This window comes from Rhipicephalus sanguineus, chromosome 1 (assembly GCF_013339695.2).
Source record: "Rhipicephalus sanguineus isolate Rsan-2018 chromosome 1, BIME_Rsan_1.4, whole genome shotgun sequence".
Taxonomy (NCBI): domain Eukaryota; kingdom Metazoa; phylum Arthropoda; class Arachnida; order Ixodida; family Ixodidae; genus Rhipicephalus; species Rhipicephalus sanguineus.
Genome location: NC_051176.1, coordinates 257,358,881 through 257,382,216, shown reverse-complemented (window position 1 = coordinate 257,382,216; position 23,336 = coordinate 257,358,881). Strand labels below are relative to the sequence as shown.

Here is a 23,336-nt window from a genome sequence, read left to right as displayed (position 1 = left end):
GCGAAATCGCATGAACTTACTTATCGTTAAAAAAAAATCTTCTCCAACATACCTGTAATTAATATACTCACCCATTCTGAGAACTGCATTGCGTTTATTGTCTCCTTAACACATCGAGAACCAACCTTTATGATTACGAGACTTAGCACACTAAATATATCTGAAGTAACGTTCTCACTCTCAGAATTGTTTGCTTATTAAAAACTGACCTTAGAAATGTTTGGTACCTTCGTAAGGACAATTTAACAGCATATATATAATGATGGCAGTCTTGTGATAACAGTAACTCCTTAAGAAAAAAAAATGAAAGCCAATTTTTGGCCCTTTGGTATTGCTTCGAGTAACTGCGCGCTCTTAAATGAGTGTCTGGATCCACCACTGATCTTAGTCTGATCACGGCAGTGTCCAGACAAGAGACGACGTTGAATGCAATGTTTGGTCGGTTCAAGATGTTCCAGCCTCTGCCCACACGAACAGAACAAAAACGTGGAGTTCATGCGGGAGCGCAAAATAAAAGGCAAGGCGCGATACTCCACCGATTCCTCCTGCGCGACATGCACCGTGCAGGCGCTGTCCTCCGGTTTCACTTTGTGGCGGAAAAGCAGGGGGGCAAAACTTTCTTTAGTAGGTTGGACGACGACAGAGAATCAACACGTCCGCTTGGTTTGAACGCATCACGAAGACTGCTTTGTTTGTTCACTATTTACAGTGCTCTCGTAGAGAGGGAAAATGAAAAGGAAAATAGAAATACAGAAACACAAGCACAGTCAAAAGATTTGCTCTGCACCCCGCACGTGCAACAAACTTGAAGAACAGAGGGAGAAAACGCTTTCCCTGTGTTGGGTGACGCTCCCTGTGGCTTCAGTGTTCTTACACGGGTGGCCAAGGCGCGTGGGTCGTAAAACGACGAATGTCAAGGACGTTCTCCGCTCTTCCCGTACTCATTGTCGCCTTCAACCTCCTTGGTGCGTCCCCCGGGTTGCCCCTCTTCCTCCTTTTCGCCGCGGGGTTTTCCAATTAAAGCTGCTTCGAAGTGGGGGCTGCTTCCCAATATTCGACAAATACGACATCACTGGTCAGTCGTTCGGCAGTTTCAGCCTGCACGCGTCCACAGAAGTGCTGCCAGCACTGCAACCGGCCGCGCAACCTTCTTGGCGTAATGTGCTTGTGACTTTCAACTGGACTAGGAAGATGCCGCACAAGCGGCAGAGTTCGCTGAGCTCGTTCTTTCTGCCGAACTCCAAGCGACCTTTTCGGAAGACAATGTCACCAAAAACACTGATGAGGTGAGCCTTTTATGTAATTGATCACTGATTATAATTTTGTTTTGTCGGGTACCCTTAGTGCAACATACAAGGATTTTTATTCTGATTAAAAAAGGGGGAAGTGACAGTTACTTGAATGCCGCCTTGAAAGCCCAAAATGGCTTGCAGTCATTAGACAGGAGGATAACTACCACGTTACGTTAAACAACTAACAGAAATATGCTAGATAACTTTTAAATCAATGGTTTCGTGAACTACGTTGCAACTAGCTTCAATGGAGCTATTATTAGGACTACCCTAATTCATACAATTCGCTAAAAAGCAAGGAATGTTTGGTGGTTTCATCCACCGGTTCCAGGATCACGCACCGAAGGAATTAATGCCATTTAGAAGAGCGGCGTCGGCCAACTCTTCATTACCTTAGAATAATAACAGAGAGACGAACTAGTGAGCCGCAAGCGGAGTTTGTGGTGTCTTGACTTCTCTCTTGTTTCCGTGCTTGCACGCCCAGTCATTTTAGCATGAATCGTCATCGCCTTGAAGTTGATAGAAGCGCACGCACAGCAGTGACATGTTATCAAGGCATTGAGTCCAGTGACGAGCTACCCGAAAACTCTTCTACGCACCATCTACATGGCTTTCCTAGCGCGGTTCTTGAATCACGCGAAGGAACCTTGAAACTTTGTAATGTTCAACCTCCCAGCTTTCCTGCAATATGCCAGCAGGCGAAAGTTTCCCCACGCACGATCTCCAGGCTGGTGGCTAACTTTCGGACAGTCTGTTTATTCATGAACAAAAGTGCTTACAATCAACGAACACGTAGCCGTGAGAATTTTTCGAAACGCTGCTGTAATAGCTGAGTTACACGTGTTTGATGATACAAAAAAGGCCCTCGCTCGTTTCTCTCTTTCCTTCGTTCATCAGCTCGTCTCTCCTCTCAACACATTCTCGACTGCTATGGAAAGAGAGGTCGCGCAGCTACGTGTAGCCGCGCGTCCTCTCACTCCATAGGGAAAGGGCGCGGCGCCGAGTCCACACGCCACGAGCTGACGCGTCGTAACGCGTACGGGGGGTTAGGGCTTTAGAAACCATGCACCCTCGCAATGTGAAGGCTCAGAGTTGCGTATTTGCGAAGAAAAAAAGTATTAAAAAGCGCATACTTGAATCTCCCGTATATTAATGACACAAAACATCCCATGATGGCATGATGCCCTCTTCGTGTTTATTCGGACATCAAGCAGGAAGTGATGTAACACAGAGCGAACCGTCCAAGGGCGTCACCCCATGGCTCCTTCAATCAACCGCTCCCGCGGTGAGAAAGCAAGGAGAAGGCTTTATGTGTGTACCGGGCTCTAATTTTGTTATGCAAACATAAGCTGCGCAACGAGTTCTTGATATCTGTAAAAATATTTTGTGTATGCACCTGATGAAAGGGACATGAAAGTGACTTCGGTCACCTCTAACTTTCTTTGTCATATGCTCTTTCGGAGAGAACGAGGCGAGGGGGAATAGTGTGGGGTCGAGTGTGGAACACTCTTTTTCTGCCTTCTTGGCGTCACGTAGCACGTGATCTATATACGAGCAGGCAGCTGACCAATAATCCTAACACTCCTAAGTTTCCTGAAGTTTCAATCCACATATATACCCTATAAAGTGGACAGGGAGATTACCGCTGCCGTAGCGAAGTGGTAGAGCATCGGACGCGTTATTCGAAGGTCGCAGGTTCGGTCCCTGCCGGCGGCAAGTTATCTTTTCGTCCACTTTACTTTCTTCGCATTTATATTCTAATTACTACAAATAACACCCCCTATACTTTCATTGGCATTGTTGTGTGTTAGTTCTCATTAATACCAATGTTTCGCCATACTAGTGAAGATGTCGCGAGGTGCTGTCAACTCAGATGAGCATTCACGCTTGCTTCAAAATCAAATTAAGATAACTGAAAGCCAACGTCCGCCAGTTATAAACGGCCAGAAGTACCCTTGCACGCATACAGACAATCAAACAATACAAACATCTCGAGGTTTCAATTTTGGTGTCAGTGTTCCTTTAACGTTTGTTTCATATCCAATGTGTAGATTCATCGAATACTCATCGGCTGTTTGGAACTGTGTTGTAGAAACTAGTTCAGAACGTTGTATGACTCATTCGTCGCGCAGTGCAGATCGTCAAGAGCATTGCAATAACGCGATATATGAATATTTGTGTGTTTTCTTTTTGTTTTATTGTAAAGTTTTCATTTTTGTGTAAAATAAAATGCACATTTCTAATAATCAAGATGGCTGCCATGCAAAGTCCGGGACCCCCCCTGTTGTTTTGATGGATTTACGCCACTGCTTCTGTACACTCATCAATTCACATCAGTTGGATATGAAGCAGTGGCGATGCTATTTGTTTTGAAAGAAAGAAACTAAATTTCCTGAAAAAGGAGAGCGTTTGATCGGGCTATAAAACGTTTACTGGTTCCCGCCCGTATTTGCGTCGCCGATTACTTAAATTTCAGGCCACGCCGAACAAAATAAAATCATGGCAGATTACTGCAATCTTTTAGAGCCCCTGCTGAGCGATAGCCTCCTCTGCAATGCTCGAGCGCAAGGCGCGAAAGCGTGGAACAGGCAGCCCGCACCGCAGAGAGCCTACAATGCGTGGTCATGACTGATGACACACGCATTGTAGTCGTCACAGCAGAATTGTAAGAAACGTTTTTTACATAAGTACGTTATTGCTGCGTTCAAGTAAAACTTTGCCTCACTTGTTAGTTTTCCAGTCTGCAGCTGACAATGACCATTGTCAAAAGTGGGGGGGGGGGGGCATAGGGGGCGCTAGCCCCCTTTGCCCGGGGGGCAGAGTTCGCATGAAAAGGCATTGGAATCGGCTCCGTATATGAACATCTAAGGTTTCAAGCCCACGCTGTTTGCTTCGCCTGTGTTCTTGTCCGCTTATGGACGACACGTGTACCCTGCGTGGTACGTGCGTGCTGTCTTGGGTTACCAAGCGCTCGCGGTTATGCGACCCTAGCAGGGCGAAGCTTATTCTCTGCAGAAGCGGTATGTGAGGGGAAGGCGCCTCAAAAAGAGGCTCTCGCATCCGAGGCACGAACTTGCTGGTTCACGCAAGCATGCAGACCGAACTGCTAAGTGTAGACCCTTTCTAAATCTATATCAGTCGGAGCATTTTTTTTTTTTTGCGCCTGTTCGCACAGTATTTCTTGCGCCTGTTTATCACAGGCCAGAGGGCAGTCACTTGTGAGAAGAAATTTCCTACAATAAACTGTTATGCCTGAACAAGATCGTCCTCTGTATAAGCAGCGCTGCTGTCATGCACCTGCCTTCAAATTATGACAGAAATTTGACATTTTGTTTCATACTGCCTACCTTGGGTCAGCTTTTCGGCGCTCTTAAGAAAGCAAGGAGCCCCCCCCCCCCCCCCGTACCCCCACTAGCGCCGCCCCTGGCGTGCCACCTACTACAACGCTCTGGAGGATGGAATCAGGACGAGCTCGTTCAACGTAGTTCACGATGTTGGTGTGCACTTTCCTGCCCTGCTGAAGTCGTCGCGGGAGCTGCGCCGTAAGCTAATTTTGACCCTGCGTGCTTGGCCATGGGCATGTCCATTAAGTCGCTGAAAACCGTATGTCCGTCGAGGTGGCTCTCTTTTTATGAAGCTCCAGAAGGTATTTTGGACTACTGGCGCGCCATTTTGTCTTTCTTGAGAAGCGACGAAGCCAAGGGAACAAATAACGAAGTGTGAGAAGCTCAAGAGTCTTCTTGCTCGTTAAGATGAGGTTTCTCAAGACCAATTTGTGTGCCGCGCTCTCAATCATTAAGGAACTTCAGGCAGAAAGTATACCCTGGTACACCAAGTTTATCCCATACTGGGTGTTCGTTTGCACGCACTCGTCAGTCAATGGCGTGATCCAACCGAGGTCTTCGCATCAGATGTCACAAGTCTGTTGCACCTCCTTGACGATATTGACCGCTTACCTACTGTCGCAGACTTTCACGGCTGCTATCGCCGAAAAGTGGAGACAGACATCTGAGCTAGAGGAACCTGTGCGATCAACTCCAGTACACCAAAGAATCGTTTCGGTACTGTGTTCAAATCGTGAATCCAAATGTGAAGCATGAGCTGCCCTGCGCGTTCGAAACCTATGCGCCTATTTTTCAAATAGTGCTTCTTGAAACTGACGACATGAGCCAGCTCCTGAGTGATTTTCCGAACCATCAGTGCTATGAAATATGTAACATTGTTGCGCCCCTGTTGTTTTGGTGACCTCACAATTCCCAGTGGCCAGTGCTTCCCGCTGCGCGCAGCTGCGTCTTCTGGCGCTTCCTGTTTCTAGCGTTAACGTTGAAAGGGCATTTTCAAATCTGAGAGTCGTCAATCGAAAGGAGCGCGCTTCGATCACTGACAGCAACTTTGCAAAGTATGCTTGCGTGTTCTACAATAAACTTTAAGCATAAGGTTGTTATACGCACAAATAGAGGTGTTATGTGTTCAAGTATTTCGCTTGTGCGTATGTTTTTGTGCATTCAAACCTTGTAGAAAAAAATGTGCTTCGTGTGTTTTGATGTTTTAGTACTCAGATATGAATTGATCTAAGATATTGGGGTTTTGAGAATAATGCAAAACTCCGAATTTAGGAGAATTGGGGATTTACGAGACATAAATTCCGATAAAGGCCGAATTTCCGCCAAAAATATAAACTCCGATAAACACCAGTCGATTTTCAAGAAAAATAAACACCGAAAACACGGAGCTCTAAGTATAATTGAGGCCTCCCCCCTCCCCTCGCAAAACATTTCTGGCTACGCCCCTGATGGATGTTCGTAGATTCTTTGCCGGGTCTGCGAGCCAGAAACGTTATACGCGGGAAAAACGTATAAATTAACTGAAGAACGTATAAACGAGGCTCTACATAGCAGTTGTTAGTGGCTGAAATTTTGCACGAGCGAAAAAGAAAGAGAGAGAAATATAAAGAGTGCTAGTTGTACTCGATCTCGACATAAGCTAGCTTAACCTAGCTATCCCAACTTTTGCGCCACTAACATCGACAGCGATGGACCAAACACACCAACGTACGGAATCGGAGCACTTTGATCGCGTATGATTCCGAGTACACTACGTTAAAATAACGAAACAGTTTCGCATAGCGCGAGAATAGGGTGCCCGTTTACCGTACGGTATAAGTAAGGTTATACAGCACCGTCGTGGTCGGCACGTAGATATTGTAATCCGCAAGACACATCTTAGCCATTGTTATCATCTCGTCATGTTACCGTACGCATCGAGCAACACGCGCAGCAGAATCGTTTTCATGCTTGGAACATCCACGCTTCTCAAAAATACATGCAGTAAACGCTCAAACGCAGAGAGCGGTGCAAAAAAAGTATTTTGTCAGAAGTGGGATTCGAACCCACGCCCGGAAGACCGGACTGCGACCTGAACGCAGCGCCTTGGACCGCTCGGCCATCCTGACAACGTTTCCTCATACCTTTAAACCACCTTCTAAAGTATGGAGATTAGTAAACCAGTACACCATTATTCTACAAGTCATTTATAGGCATGCAACTTGATGCTTCTACGAAGACGTAGAATCAGCAATGAGTAAGGTAAAGACACAGTATACTGTACTGATGGGCGACTTTAATGCAAAAGTAGGGAAGAAGCAGGCTGGAGATCATGCAGTTGGGGAATATGGCATCGGCTCTAGAAATGCCAGAGGGGAGTTACTAGTAGAGTTCGCAGAACGCAATAATTTACGGATCTTGAACACCTTCTACAGAAAACGGACTACTCGTAAGTGGACATGGAGGAGTCCTAATGGCGAAACTAAAAATGAAATAGACTTCATAATGTGCGACCACCCGGGCATTATACAGGATGTAGAAGTAGTTAACAAGATCCGATGCAGTGACCATAGAATGGTAAGATCTAGAATTCAACTAGACGTGAGGAAGGAACGGCATAAACTGATACGCAAGAAGCCGATTAATGAACTAGCTCTGCGAGGGAAAGTACAGGAATTCAGAGTTTCACTTCAGAATAGGTATGCGGCTTTAACCGAGGAAACCGACCTTAGCATTGACGCAATGAATGATAATCTGACTAGTATCATTAAGGAGTGTGCAGTGGAAGTCGGGGGTACAGTCGTTAGACAGGACACTGGTAAGCTATCCCAAGAGACGAAAAACCTCATTAAGAAACGTCAAGCTATGAAAGCCTCAAATGCAACAGACAAAATAGAGCTGGCGGAGCTTTCGAAGTTGATCAATAGGCGTAAAGTAGCCGACATAAGAAAGTATAATATGGAGAGAATTGAGCATGCTCTAAAGAACGGAAGAAGCCTTAAAGCTACGAAGACAAAACTGTGCATAGGCAAAAAAAATCAGATGTATGCGTTAAGGGACAAGGATGGCAAGGTCACAACCAATATGGATAGAATAGTTGAGATAGCGGAAGAGTTCTACAGAGATCTGTACAGCAGCCGAGACAGTCAGGATGATAACGTAAGAAGCAGTAATATCGCAGAGGAATCTGACATCCCACCAGTATTAACAGGAGAAGTAAAGAAAGCCCTAAAGGGAATGCAAAGAGGCAAAGCCGCTGGTGAGGATCAGGTAACATCAGACCTGTTGAAAGACGGTGGAGAGATTATGTTAGAGAAACTGGCCACCCTGTATACGAAGTGTCTCTCGACAGGGAGGATACCAGAATCTTGGAAGAATGCCAACATCATCTTGATCCATAAGAAAGGGGACGTCAAGGACCTGAAAAATTACAGGCCCATCAGCTTACTGTCCGTTGTCTACAAGCTATTCACAAAAGTAATTGCTAACAGAATTAATACGACATTAGAGTTTAATCAACCAAGGGACCAGGCAGGATTTCGTACAGGCTTCTCAACAATAGACCATATTCATACTATCAATCAGGTGATAGAGAAATGCGCGGAATACAACCAACCCCTATACATAGCCTTCATAGATTACGAGAAGGCATTTGATTCGGTGGAGACATCAGCAGTCATGCAAGCACTGCGGAATCAGGGCATCGACGAAGCCTATATAAACATAATGGAAGAAATCTACAGCGCATCCACAGCCACTATAGTCCTTCATAAAGAAAGCGACAGAATCCCAATAAAGAAGGGCGTACGACAGGGAGACACGATCTCTCCAATGCTATTCACCGCGTGTTTACAGGAGGTTTTCAGGGCCCTAGATTGGGAAGAACTAGGGATAAGAGTTAATGGAGAGTATCTCAGTAACCTGCGCTTCGCTGATGACATTGCATTGATGAGTAACGCGGGAGACGAATTACAGCTCATGATTACTGAACTGGATACAGAAAGTAGAAGAGTAGGTCTGAAAATTAATATGCATAAAACTAAAGTAATGTGGAACAATCTTGGCAGAGAACAGCGCTTCGCGATAGGTGGCGAGACGCTGGAAGTTGTAAAGGAGTACGTCTACTTAGGACAGCTAGTAACCGCGGAGCCGAACCATGAGAGTGAAATAACTAGAAGAATAAGGATGGATGGGGCTCATTCGGCAAGCATTATCAAATCATGAATGGTAGTCTACCACTATCTCTCAAGAGGAAGGTATATAACAGCTGCATCTTACCGGTACTTACCTACGGAGCAGAAACCTGGAGACTTACAAAGAGGGTTCAACTAAAATTGAGGACGACGCAGCGAGCGATGGAAAGGAAAATGATAGGTGTAACCTTAAGAGACAGGAAGAGAGCAGAGTGGGTCAGGGAACAAACGGGGGTTAAGGATATCATAGTTGAAATTAAGAAGAAGAAATGGATATGGGCCGGCCACGTAGCACGTCGGCAGGATAACCGGTGGTCATTAAGGGTAACTGACTGGATTCCAAGAGAGGGCAAACGCGTGAGGGGAAGACAGAAAATTAGGTGGGTAGATGAGATTAAGAAGTTTGCAGGTATAACGTGGCAACAGAAAGCACAGGACCGGGTTGATTGGCGGAACATGGGAGAGGCCTTTGCCCTGCAGTGGGCGTAGACAGGCTGATGATGAACTTGATGCTGGCGTACTTTTTTTTTTATTCGTTCTCTCAAAAGTTATGTAGCAAAACTGGGATCAATAAATCCGATCGCGCCTCGCCCACCGACATAGCACTAATCTTTTCCTGAGCACCTTGAATCTACATTTGCCAATCAAATAGATAATATGAATTGTGTCACCCTCTCTACGCGTGGAGATTAACGAAAAAAAAAATTAAGAGGAAAGACAATCTTCACAAGAAATTGCGACCCTAGAGTTAATATAATGATTGCGACAGTCCCCATTGCAGGCGCGCAGATTTTACATAAGCATTCCATATTCCATACAAGTAGGTGTAGACAAAAACGGCTGGGCTTTAAAAGCTGTGTGTAACCTTTGCGGACAGGACAGTGGATGAAATCGAGAGCATCAGCCGGAGATTCCGGGTCACTCTAGCCACGGCCGCTGGATCAAACCTTGTGCGCTTTGATCCAGCGGCCGTGCTCTAGCAAACGCAGTCGCTTCTGCCGGGTCTGCCCTTGATAGAAGGCCGGAAAATGTCTTTCGTGGTTTATACGAGACAAAAATACAACGATTTTTCTGCACTTTCGAAATGAAAATTTTCTCAAAAGTGCAACCATGGGTGTTCTCTGGTGCAACTCAAGCTTTAGTTTCCGTACGGGTATGTGCCGCCATCTGGCCGAAAACTACTGAGCCAGCGTCGGATGAAAGGTACTGCGCGAAAAAGCTGTTAGCAAAGCCGCGCCAATTAGACTGTTAATAGTAGCGCAGTTCCGAGGGCGAAGTGGAGAGAACTCGGGGAAGGAGGACGTTAGAGTGTTCATCAAGTTTGCTGTTCGTTCTTGGACAAAACATAGAGATACCATAGAGAACCAGGGCTAAATTCTCCATTGGAAGGGGGCGGGGGGTCTCATAGGGCGGCAACCAATTAAGAGCGGGCACGCTCACGCAGGCTCATATTACACACACACACACACACACACACACACACACACACCACACACACACACACACACACACACACACACACACACACACACACCACACACACACACACACACACACACACACACACACACACACACACACACACACACACACACACACACACACACACACACAAACACACACACACACGCACACACACACACACACACACAGAGTAAAAGCTTGTTAATTCGAACTTGGTTAATTCGAACTGACACCCTGGTACCGGCACAGCCCTATGTATTTCAGTGAGGGAAAACTCCCGATCCACAACGGTTAATTCGAACTGGGAGCCCCCTGGCTTTTATCGCTCCTCAGAGAAGTCGGCCCAGAGTGATCACAATGTGTTGCACAACCAAACCAAACCAAGTTTACTAGACATGCAAAATAACAAGACAGCAGCATTTCTCTGCAGATGAGAATTCAGAAACGATGCTCATGGAGTCGTGACTGAAGAAGCACAAGCCAATGCAAATTACTGTTTACTTTTAATTTTGATTGCGTTAACTCTGCCATGCAAATGAACGTGTTTTGGAGCATAAATAGCGTCATATGTAACGAACATTATGGCTCACCGCTCACATGAATGCATGTCACTGCTTGTTGCTGTCGTATCACTGACTGATCAATTAATTCTGTTTGTTATTAGGGTTCCATGAACTTAATTTACAAAATCACTTGCCACAAATGTGTAGTATCGCCTAATCATCCAGAGGTGGCTTCTTTGGGTTCTGCCCGCGCAGTGTGGCGCGATATCCGATTATTCTAGCACCTGTCCGTTAATTCAAACCCCACTTAATTCGAACAATTTTATAGTCCCCTTCGAGTTCGAATGAACGAGCTCTTACTGTGTGTGTGAGTGTGTGTGTGTGCGTGTGTGTTTATATATATAAATAAAGTGCTATTCCGCGTGAAAGTCAGTTTTTTCAAAACTCACAGGTCACAGAAGTTGTCTTTGGGAAGATCACAGTGTAGTGAAGCCAAGTGTTTCTAGAATTGAACAAATGAATGTGAATTTTATACAAATAAATATGTTATTCTAAGTGTATGTCGGGCATTTACTTAATGTGCCGATCCAATCAAGCACTAAAAAGAATTGGCATTTTGTAAATGTTCATTTTAAGAGCACAAAGAAAAGGACGGAACAATGGAAGAGAAGCTACAGGACAGTTAAGTGCTTAACCATAAACTAAATAATTTTTTATTAGACTGACAAATTTTCCTTGTCCTGTCCATTTTTGTGCTGTTGAAATGAATGTATATTAACTATCCCATATCTCGACAATTCTACAGTTTTGGAAATGATTCTTCAAAAATAACTCGGGATGTAAAGGGTTCGAGATATGTGAGCTTGAAGCAAATAACTCTATCTACAACGAAGAACATTAATTTATTCACTGCACTGAGAACCTTGGCTACGACAATGCTACATATATAGCGTTGTCGTACCCAAGGTAGGCGTGAAAATAAAATATTTTATTTTCACTCCTACTTACCTAAAAAAGCAGGCAAAATTCATGGGTGGCATTACAGTAAGCTTGTTATACACAACTAAACAAAAATTGACCAGTAACCTAAAGAGACCAAGGTGAACCTTCACTAATTCACAAGCAGGTAGCTTCACACTGCAGATGCCTCGTGAAACAGTATGCTGAGCGAAGAAGCTTAGTCGAACAGGAAGATGACCCATCATGTGCAGTCACGGGAAAAATGCATGCAGCGGCACGACAGTACCTGTTTTCCTGTTTTGCTCATGCCCCATCAACCAAAATATTGTGATTAAATCATTATTCGGAAAATTGGAGAGTTATAATTATCCCGCACAGGGCAGTACGTACTGCCAAAAATGTACTACCCCCCCCCCCTCCCTGGCTACGCCAGTGCAGTGCAGGTTGTAGGGACTTGGTGTTCAATATATGTGCAAAGTTGAGTTAGCTTTATGAAATTTATTTTGCATGAATACCTATTGGCTGGTCTAAACGAAAGGGGAATTGATCGAGGGGCCCACTTTCGTATGGCACAGCCAGATGGAGCCAACAGAACTGTGAAGTGTTGCACGTTTACTGTAGAACAAAATTTGCTATACCGGTGCACTATACTGGTAGAAAGTGAAAAATGCATTCATGCTAGTCATAAATTCCTTTTTTTCCGCTTCATGGCCATGTGTGAGACAGTGTGAATATCTGCCTTACCTTATTATCTTCGCATAATTTATTACTGCTACTATGGCAAGGTTGAACCTGGAAACAGTAAACATTTTGGAACCTCGAAAGTCGTATGCAGTTTTATAGCCCATGAATATTTGCATAGGTGGAGACTACGGGGTGGCAGTGGGGCTCGTTCCCCACGGGACAGCTTCATGGGGGGCAGAGCCCACCCCTGCATCCCCCCCCCCCCCCCCCCCCCGCGCTGACCTGGGATATTTTTTAAGTGCTTGGCTATTCACTGACAATGGACTGTTGGCCGTCCTGTCTGGCAGCTATTTCACAGGGGCCTCTTTATTTCCGCTTCTTTTTCCTGTCGGATTTTTATCTTTTGTATATTAGGCCAGTGACAAGTTGGAAAATGCCCCTCAGATGGATTTATAAGTGCAGAATATGGTGTCTTGATGAACAACTGAAGTGACCGCATCAGCTATGACGAGCTAAAAAAAGTCTTGAACCACGCAATGACTGGTTTTCGGACAACAAATATGCTTCTCAGAATAGAAAGCATCCCCGACGCAGTCACTCTATGAATGCTTTTGCACAGAGTTGCTTGCCAATGAAAAATAGTGTAATTTCCTGGATGCCTACATACTCTTTCGACCTGCCTCCCTATAAAAGTTCTGAGAAAAGAAGATGGTGTGCATTTTCGATTTATCAGTAAAAGGTTTTACTGCCAGTTCAGCCACCCAAGAGCATAGGTCGGCAAGGAAACTGAAGCTCACTCAGACTCACTCAAGCAATATATTTTGCTCTGAGGGCTCACTCGGACTCAAACTCACCAAGGTTTTCCTCAACTGGACTCACTCGGACTCACATTCACGAAACTTTTTCTCAACCGGACTCACTCGGACTCAAACTCACTAACATATTACTCAGCCGGACTCCCTCAGACTCAGACTCGTGACACGACCTGAGTCTGAGTGAATCTGAGTGAGTCGACTCATGAGTCCGTTAGTGCAAAATCAGCTTTTTCGATCATGGTGTAAGTGCTTTTTAATGTCAATATCTCACATAATCAGTGCTTACGGTGTGTACGTTTTTTTATCTGGTACCTTCAAATACGAGTTATCAGTGGTTTCAATCCAGTAAGGACATTTTTTATGGAATACTCCACTCACACGAGATATTTTTATCAAGAACTACTCGTGAAAGCATTTGCTGGGAGAAATCGTAGCACCTGCTGCCCCCTTACTCATGCCTCTGATCAATAAATATTGAGGTGCGCATGAATGCCAGTGCGTTGAGATATGTGTGAACAGACTTGTGTATAAACGTAAGCAGATATAAGGTGGATAGTAATGCTGAAGATCATAGATAGGATTATAGGTCGGCAATAAAAGGTGGAAGTCACTCAGACTCACTCAAATATAAATTGTGCTTAGGGCTCACTTGGACTCAGACTCGCTAATATTTTCCTCAACTGGATTCACTCGGATTCAGGCTCACTAAAATTTTCCTCACCCGGACTCAGACTCACCAAAATATGACTCCCCCGGACTCACTCAGACTCAGATCATGGCCCGATCTCAGTCTGAGTGAGTCTGAGTGAGTCGACTCATGAGTGAGTTTGCCAACTTATGCCGAAGAGCGACTCAAATACTCATCCAGATAACAACCTTTGGCAGAAAAATTCGTAACCTCGGCTTTGCACAAGGTGTAGTGGTACCAAATGGTATTTGCTGCCATTTGAGAATTATTTTTGGCCATCTTAAACTGAAATGATGGGTATAATTAAAGCTTCCTTTGTCAGCATTGCCCCACTCTCTCTTATCTGGTGCATGTTTTAACAAAGTGCTACTCCTCTGCACTACGCTTCGTGTGCAAAATAAGTACCCTCTATGGGATAGAAATGAATCTGGAGGAGTCTCCTACTAGAGCTCTTCATAATGACATCACGGCGCTGGCCCGTAAGAGACTAAAGTGATGTTAAAATTTTTAATTCGGAGGTCGGACTCTAAATATATATATATATATATATATATAGTATGTCCATAAAGCAGAGACTGGGTCTGGTAAAAATAATTTATTGATCCTATTGGTACATAATATTCAAATTCTTCAGAATAGTTTCCTTAGGTGTCCATACATCGAGCACAACGTGATACCCATGCCGCAAGGGCTTCCTGAAAGTCAGCTGCTGTGACCTCACTCAGATACTCTGTGACAGCTCGTTGGATGGCGGGAACACCATCAAAATGGTGATCTTTCCGGTGTCTTTTAAGGTTTGTGTACAGGAACAAGCCTGCCGGGCTCACATCAGGTCTGTATCAGGACTGCATCAGCCTTGATGTGAGCCCAGTAGAGTTCTTCCTGTACCCAAAGCTCAAGAGAAGCCAGAAGGGTCACCGTTTCAATGGTCTTACCACCATCCAACGGGCTGTCACAGAATATATGAGAGACGTCATGACAGCTGACTTTCAAGGAGCTTCTGCAGCATGGGAATCAATTTGTGCTCGGTGTATTGACACTCAAGGAAACAGATCAGATCACTGAATTGTTTTTGCTAGAGCCAGTCTCATTACTTTATGGACAGACCCTGTATACCATAGAGGTAGAGAGAGGAAGGTGAAAGAGAATGTCCCCCCCCCCTCGTGGAAATGGAAACTTCATGCCTGTGAATGTCTGTGTATCTTTAAAGACTGAATCACACATGTGTTTCATTTACAGCAATGGTAGAGCAAAACGAAAATTGCTCCTTTAGTCTAAACAATTGGCGGCACTACTCTACACAGTATGTAGCGTGGAATGTTTCCACAGTTAATGCGATGAAAGGACAAAGGTTTCGCATCTATAAATAGAACCAAATGATGTCCACTGCTGAGCATCATATCTAATCAAAATATTATCGACAGTGATTGTGTTTAGCTGGAAAAATCTGTTCGTCTCAGCGACACAGTGTGCTGCCCACTGTTAAGTACATTTTGAATGGGATAAAACTTATATTTTTGCTTCAATATTGTTTTATCATGAGCAGTCAATAAAATAATATATTAGAAAAATATTCAGATTTTTTAATAGTGACAAGTCATGTACTGAATCCATTAGCAGAATATTTCATTTATTTGAAAATTTCCAGTCTTTTCAATTCCACTGATACTCACGCAAAAATAGACAAACACACAAACTATTTTAGTATTAACTTTAAAGAGACCGACAACTAATTTCTATGCTGCCCATTTCCTTTAGCGCAATGGAAAGCTTACCGGTGAGAATGTCTAATCACGAAACGGTAACGTGAAAAACACCGTGAAACATTTGTAATAAGAATTTTTCAATCTGCAGTGAATATGAAGTCGTAAACACAAGTGACAACTCATGCTGCAAACAGTGAGCACGAGAGCGATGCGTGTTCGAGCGCGGCGGTTCACTGCGCATGTGCCGCGGCTCGACATGTTCCACCGGTTACCGCGAAGGCAGCATTCATCTTTCACTCTGACATTTATTTTAGCCTTTAGTGTCCCTTTAACATGCACCTAAATCTAAGCACATGGGCCTCTAGCATCTGGTCTCTAATGGGAAAAGGTGACCATACAATAGCAAAATGACTAAATAGTGCACATATGGGTGCCAATGCTGAAAACAGGTAATTATAGGCACTGTGTCAAAACTGGGCTTATATATAGGCACTATAAGAACAGCATTGTCTCATTAACCTTCTATTCCTGCTCACATATCAGAAATACTTGATAAGGGTGCAAGGGTCAAAGTAGGCATTTGCCTAAAATCCAGCCTTTACAAATGACGTTTGTCTCAATTACCACACACAACACAGGAAAGGTGCAGCTAAAGAGGTCCACCGTGCAGTTGCCATTCCCACATGGTCATCTGAAAAGTAGCTAATTGGCTACACTGGTACAGAATACGACAGTAGGGCTGGGTCAAAGCATACTCCTTAAGTGTAGTCAGCTCTATAATAAATGCCTAGTTATTGCATATTATATCCCTTGTGCAATAAAATCTTACCGTGCTTCTTTCCTTCTACCCACTCTATTGCTACTAGAATGAAGTCACCCAGAAGAAAGGCATATTTACTTTTTCTTCACCCATCATCATATGCGTGCGCAGGGTTCCCCATTAGGGAGGAGTCAGGGGGGGGGGGGGGGCAAAGTCACTCCATTGGTCGATTTCAAAAAGAAAAAAGAAACAAGCTTCGCAGTGGATGCAAAAATGAAAATGAAGCGATCACGTGCTTCCCACAACGGCCTGCCTTTGGTCCCTTACTTTCCGGGGGTAAAAATAGGTAGCACACACCTTTGGAATGCAACATCAGTCCTCGGCCGCCATTATTGTCAAAAACCTGCATGGTCATAACCTTGCACATTAAAGAATGACGGTACAGGCAAGACTGAGCAAAGGTATGGGCCAGACCTGGTGCCGCCTTCAGTTGATTGAAGGGTGACCGCTCCCTCTGCCACCCTCGTATGCATGCCTATACCCATCATACCCAGAAAACTTGCTTACAAATGGCAGTCAATGCCAACATTTTAAAAGGACCGACAACTGGCCAGAATGTGCGATTAGTTCCTGGTGTAGATGAAAAGACAGCAAATTATAGCGACGGATTCAAGCATTATTTTTGCGATTTGAGTAGAATTATATTTTTAAGTTGCGTTTAAAAGTGACAAAAAAACGGTATGCCATGCAGCCTAGAGGAAGAGCCTTAATGCTGCACACTGGAGTCATTCCGCTTGCTGTAAGTAGTCCGATGATTTTATGTGCACAATAATTAGTGCTCAAAATTAGAGTATGTATGTTATTATGCACCCCCGCTCTATCCTGTGCTACTTATGAGGTAAAAGGAGTTGACGCTGAGTAGCAGCGCTGCCTTCATGGCAACTAGTAGAACATGACGAGCCGTGGTGTGTGCGCAGAAAACTGCACGGCACAAATACATACCGCTGTTGCGCTCGCCTCCTACTGTCTGCATGTGTTGTAGTACTACGCAGTCGCCGCAGATAGAAAAATTCTGCTTATCAATTACATAGCAGTACATTTTAAGCGTTACCATTCCATCATTAGGCACTCTGACCAGGAAGCTTTCCATTTCACTAAAGAGGTACCATAAAAATTGGTTGTTGGTCCCTTTAACATCTTCAAACTAGATTTTTTAACGCATGAAAATATTTACTACAGCAGAATTACACGTTAGCACTGTAGTCTTAAATGTATGTATGTATAGTCGGATACAACATCAGAAGTCAGGAGAGGCCTCGCCCAGACGACTGAAGCGCTGCAGCCGATCGCCTCCGCGACTAAAGAGATAGTCCAGCTCATGCACGCACCGATGTTCTCCAAAGGCGGAGCCACCGGCCGTCCCACTCATGACGTCAGTCCCGAATGTGCGGCCATTGGTGCAGGCTTGTATTCATCCGCCTTTGAGGAGGAAATGCCACTGACTTCTAAAGTTGTATTCCGACTAAATGTATATATATATGCCTAATCTGCAAGTTAAATGCTGAAAAATTCCACTTGTGAAAAAAATCCTTGTGCTCGCGGCATACGCCACCATCTCGTACACAGGTGCAAGATCTAAATGTTACTGGCAAATACACTGCACTGCGACCTCATGTCATCTTGAAGGGCAAGTTCAAGGCACGTCTGCAATGCCTCCACATCTACACAGAGATTGCCATCGGCAGCAGCCGTCCAAAACTGGAGACTCTTGAGGTTTGTTCATATTGAAATACTAGAAAGCATGTACTGTGAACATCATGGTAGGGTAGCACAAAAATAAACGAAAAACACAACCAAGAATGAGCACAAGTGCCGTCCTGCGTTCCTTCTTGCTCGCATTTTTCGTTTTTGTGCTACCCTATTAAGATGCTCAGTCGATACTTAGCTGCCCAAATGCCTTCAGAATGTGCTCTAAAGCACTTGTTCATTAGGCATTGTCTTATGAGCAGTGCTACATGGAACATTTAAGGAACTTCACATTTAAGGAACTACATGGAACTTCACATTTAAGAGGCCATAATGGCTTTGTTCGATTGGGGGTTGATTGCTCAGTGGCAAAGCTATAGGTTTCGCACTCAAATGCATGTCGGGTGCATTCTCAAAACCTTAAAATCAATTAAATTCTGGGGTTTTACGTGCCAAACGGTTACGAGGCATGCTGTAGTAGGTTACTCTCTAATGCATACTAAAATCCAAGTGCACAAGGGTTTTTGCATCTTGCCTCCATCAAAATGTGGCCGCTGCTGCTGGGCTTGATCCTGCAACTCTCAAGCTCAGCAGGGCTGCACCATAAACTCTCAGAATTGTGGCAGGTTCAGGTTGTGTTCATGTTCTGCCAATAATTGTTGCTTGATAACAAATTTAGTGTTCTCTATCATATTGCACATAAGTATTCACTCCCAGAAAGCTTGTTACACATCGCTGCATTTCTTTGATAACAGGCAGTTTGGAGTGAGAAAGCTTATCAGCATGAATGTACACAATCTCAAATTATTACCTTTCAGGTAATGAAAATGGAAGGACTCAGCCTCATGTCTGCAAAAGGCATGACTGTATTCCTGAACTGGATGCTGCTCACCGTGATTGACAACTTTGTTAACCGCAACCAGGCACAGCTGTTCAGAATGATTCGAGAAGCTTCATGGAAAGCATTCGCAGTGCATGTGATGAGTGTTCTGCCTCACCTTGATGTGAGATATATTTCAAAGACACAGGCATGTCACCATGAAGAACGAAACTGAAGGTGTGCATAAAGTAGCCATTGGAACCTTTTAGTGCATTCATTACGAATTGCTAGAAAAAGCCGACCACTATCAAAATGAATAAAAACAAACTCAGAAATTGTTTCCAGCAAGCATACTACTAGTACACGGTGGCATCAGGTAAGTGGATTATAAATGCTTCCACTTGCCTGACTTTGAAAAACAAATTTTTGACCACGTACGAAAGTAGTTTACATGCATGAGCATGGAATGGATAAACAAAGTGATTTAACTGCCTCCAAAAGGCAGTCGGGCAACTGAAAGGCAAGGCACTATATTCTTTGAGCTCAGCATTTTGATTGACAAGATGCATCCAGGCGTCTATTTAAAATCCTAACAGCTTCTGGCAACAAAAGTCACATTTGCACTCTTCAAAAAATAGAAAAGCTACACAGTTCAACAGCGCTTGTTCCTGAGCGAGTTGGTTCATTACTTGAGAAAAATAGGTGTGACGCAAAAACACAGGGATGAAGTGAAGACACAAACTGACAAACACAGGCACCAAGTGTTTGTCAGTTCGTCATCACTTCGTCCCAGTGTTTTTGTGCCATACCTATTTTTCTGAAATAGAAAAGCTACTTTGAATGATAAATCCTAAACAACACAAAAGTGTTATTGTTCACCTTCCAATTTATTGTCATCATGACATTACAGCAGATAATTTAAGCTCTTGCACAGAGATGATGTCTAGCCTATATCTATTCATTTACATAGACTAGAAAAGTTGGCAGGGCAGTTGAAGCAGTGCAAGGAAATTATAAATTATGCTGTGAAGTTAGCCATGAATGAAGTGACAATATTCTTCAGTTTCGCATCTGTGGCTTCGCTGATGTGTCCTTCTTGCGCAATCGTAGCTAGGACGTCCTTGTGGTGGCTTCGAATGTGCTGAAGGAACTCCTTCTCAAAGTCGTTGATCTTGGCAGGGTCGAGTTTGTCGAGATACCCACGGACACCAGTGTAGATGACTGCAACCTGGTCTTCAATTGCCATTGGTGTGTACTGGCCTTGCTTCAGCAGTTCTGTGAGTCGGACACCCCTGTTTAATAGTTGTTGGGTGGCTGCATCAAGGTCAGAGCCAAACTGTGCGAAAGCAGCAACTTCACGGTATTGGGCAAGTTCGAGCTTCATGGAACCCGCCACTTGCTTCATGGCTTTGGTCTGGGCAGCTGAGCCGACTCGACTTACAGACAACCCGACGTTGATGGCTGGTCGAATACCCTTGTAAAAAAGTTCAGTTTCGAGGAAAATCTGTCCGTCAGTGATAGAGATGACGTTGGTGGGAATGTAGGCCGACACATCACCGGCCTGAGTCTCAATCACGGGCAAAGCAGTCAGGGAGCCGCCGCCGAAGGTGTCGTTCATTTTGGCTGCTCGCTCAAGGAGACGGGAGTGAAGGTAGAAGACGTCGCCAGGGTAGGCCTCGCGACCTGGGGGCCGTCGCAGCAGCAGAGACATTTGACGGTAGGCGACGGCCTGCTTGGACAGATCGTCGTAGATGATGAGGGCGTGCATGCCGTTGTCGCGGAAGTACTCGCCCATGGCACATCCCGAATAGGGAGCGAGGTACTGAAGCGGAGCAGCGTCCGATGCGGTGGCACTGACGATGATGGTGTATTTCATGGCATCGCTCTGGGTCAAACGTTTTACAATCTGCGCGACTGTGCTTCTCTTCTGTCCAATGGCAACGTAAATACAGTACAGCTTTTTCTTTTCGTCGGAACCATCATTGAAACGCTTCTGGTTGATAATTCCATCAATGGCGATTGCAGTTTTGCCGGTCTGCCTGTCTCCAATAATTAGTTCACGCTGGCCACGACCAATAGGCACTAAGCTGTCCACTGCTTTGATTCCTGTAAGCATAGGCTCCTTTACAGAAATACGCGGGATAATGCCTGGCGCCTTTATGCCGACACGAGCCCGCGATTTGCAAGCGACGGGTCCTTTGCCATCTATGGGATTGCCAAGGGCATCCACAACGCGACCAAGAAGCTCGGGACCAACTGGTACGTCTACGATGGCTCCGGTACGCTTCACAATGTCACCCTCCTTAATAAGCTTGTCGTTACCGAACACGACGATACCCACGTTGTCCGGCTCCAAGTTAAGGGCCATACCTTTCAGCCCGCTGGAAAATTCCACCATCTCTTCGGCTTGAATGTTCTTGAGGCCATAGACGCGGGCGATACCGTCTCCAATGCTGAGCACGCGGCCAGTTTCTTCGAGGTTAGTTGTGGAGGTCTGGCCCAGAATGCGCTCCTCGAGGATGCTGGAAACCTCGGCCGAGCCGGCGGTTGCATATGAGCATGGCGTGGTCGAGAGCTTTCGTAGTGCGAGCGCACTTATCGCTTCGTGAGTAACTTTCGGGGTTTGCTTCGGGAAGTGCCTGGCCAAGGTGCAGGCCAACCTGCGAGACACGAAAGCCATTCTCGCTGCAAGCTCGAGCAAAAATGCCTAACAGCCAAATGCCCGGCAGATCACCTTCCCCTGCAAAGAAGAGAGGACGTGACCTTCCCTGCCGGCGCGGTGGTTGCCAGACGAGCGGGCGGCTTCGTGCAGCGCGCGCGCCACCGCCCGCATCGCCGTGTCGCGTCCTGTTTGTGCAGCTGTGCTGTATAACTACGATCAAATAAAGTTTAGCAAATTGCGAAGAAGGAAGAAAAATGCCTCAGATAACATGACGACAAATTATTATTGTTTTACATGATGGTGACAGCAAAATCAAGTGGTTGAAAAGCTGCAAGACGCAACAAACCCCTGCGCATAGCTTTCACAGACTATGAAAGTGCGTTCAGCCACTCTGCTCAGTAGAGATACCAGCAGTTTTAGAGGCATTGCGTCGCCGAGGAGCACGTGAAACATTTGTGAATACTCCAGCCAACATGCGCAAAGATTCCACAAGCAGTAACCTCGAAACGAAACAAGTTTTCACATTGCAGCGCACTAGAAACTGCTGCAGAGTTCTTAAATTGTTGCCATGCATCCGAGCACAAACCTGAAATACAAAAAAAAAAAAAAGAAAACGCGATGTCCAAAGAATTTTGTTCTTCACAAGAATGCGTGTTACCGAGGTGGCAAGTCAGCAACGCATCGTTTCTTTGCCTGCAAGAAGCAGAAAAACGCGCAACGGACTGACACTGTGCTGGTTTGTTCGAAACAGTTCTGTCTCGACCAACTATATTTATTCACGGCGAATAAACCATCAATTTGTGTTTGTGTTTTTAATATTATGTGGTCTTCTCGAAATGCGGAGTATACTTCCGTACAATCCGCATTTTGGCTATATTTGTTTTCTGCAGTACCCTTAGAGTTTCTGACACTCTAATTAAGTGGCAGCAATATCCTCGCTCATGTACTTTTTTTCCGCATGCGTTACAGCAGTAAAACCCGAAGTATATCTATGATACACACGTATACATACATTGCCTGCTTTTGTTCTGCGGTGTATCGCTCGGGACAATGTAGTAGAATTGGCGGAATTGATTGGTTCGAGCAGAGAAATTTCTGCAGCCTATGCGGGAGCACGGCGAAGCGTTGTTGGAGGGAGGGGACTCATTATATATATATATATATATATATATATATATATATATATATATATATATATATATATATATATATATATAATATATATATATATATATATATATATATATATATATATATATATATTTTAATGAGCAACATTGATTGTTTTGGTCTTAGTCACGTGATAGGTAAGCACAACTATTGGTCGGCTAGAAAACAGCGCACAGAAAATGACGACAAAAATAGAGGTCATAAGACACTCGGGGCTGCTGTGTCTTCCCTCTCTTTTGTCCTCAATCTTCAGTTAAACCATACCTTACAAAACCTGAATGCGACCAAACCTTCAATACGGCAAGTGTGGAACCCTATGCATGTAAAACCAATCCCTGCCACTGGAATTTTGTCAGAACATTCGGCTCGTTTCATTCTTTTTAATGAGAACCGCACTGCTAGCGTAACTGCGAAAGCCAGCATTTCCCTTCCGACTCTAACAACGCGTCGAAAATTTTCACGCACGAACTTCTTTTCCCCATTAAATATATACTTCATAAGGCGCTGCTTCTCGAGCCTTCTCATAGTTAATGCACGGTCGACCCCTACT

The 23,336-nt window shown here is 44.7% G+C and overlaps 1 protein-coding gene and 1 non-coding gene across 2 annotated transcripts; both read right to left on the bottom strand.

Annotated features, from left to right (window-relative positions):
- Nucleotides 1–6,660: 6,660 nt before the first annotated feature.
- Nucleotides 6,661–6,744, bottom strand: Trnal-cag (transfer RNA leucine (anticodon CAG)). Its single transcript has one exon. It is a non-coding gene; the product is annotated as a tRNA-Leu (tRNA).
- Nucleotides 6,745–19,822: 13,078 nt separating this feature from the next.
- On the bottom strand, nt 19,823–21,740 carry LOC119378614 (ATP synthase subunit alpha, mitochondrial). Its single transcript, XM_037647692.2, has one exon. The coding sequence runs from the start codon at nt 21,632–21,634 to the stop codon at nt 19,973–19,975; it is 1,662 nt and encodes a 553-aa protein (XP_037503620.1). The 5' UTR covers nt 21,635–21,740; the 3' UTR covers nt 19,823–19,972.
- Nucleotides 21,741–23,336: the final 1,596 nt, after the last annotated feature.

Coding starts and splice junctions, on each gene's coding strand:
- LOC119378614 (XM_037647692.2), bottom strand. CDS start 21,634: ATGGCTTTCGTGTCTCGCAGGTTGGCCTGCACCTTGGCCAGGCACTTC.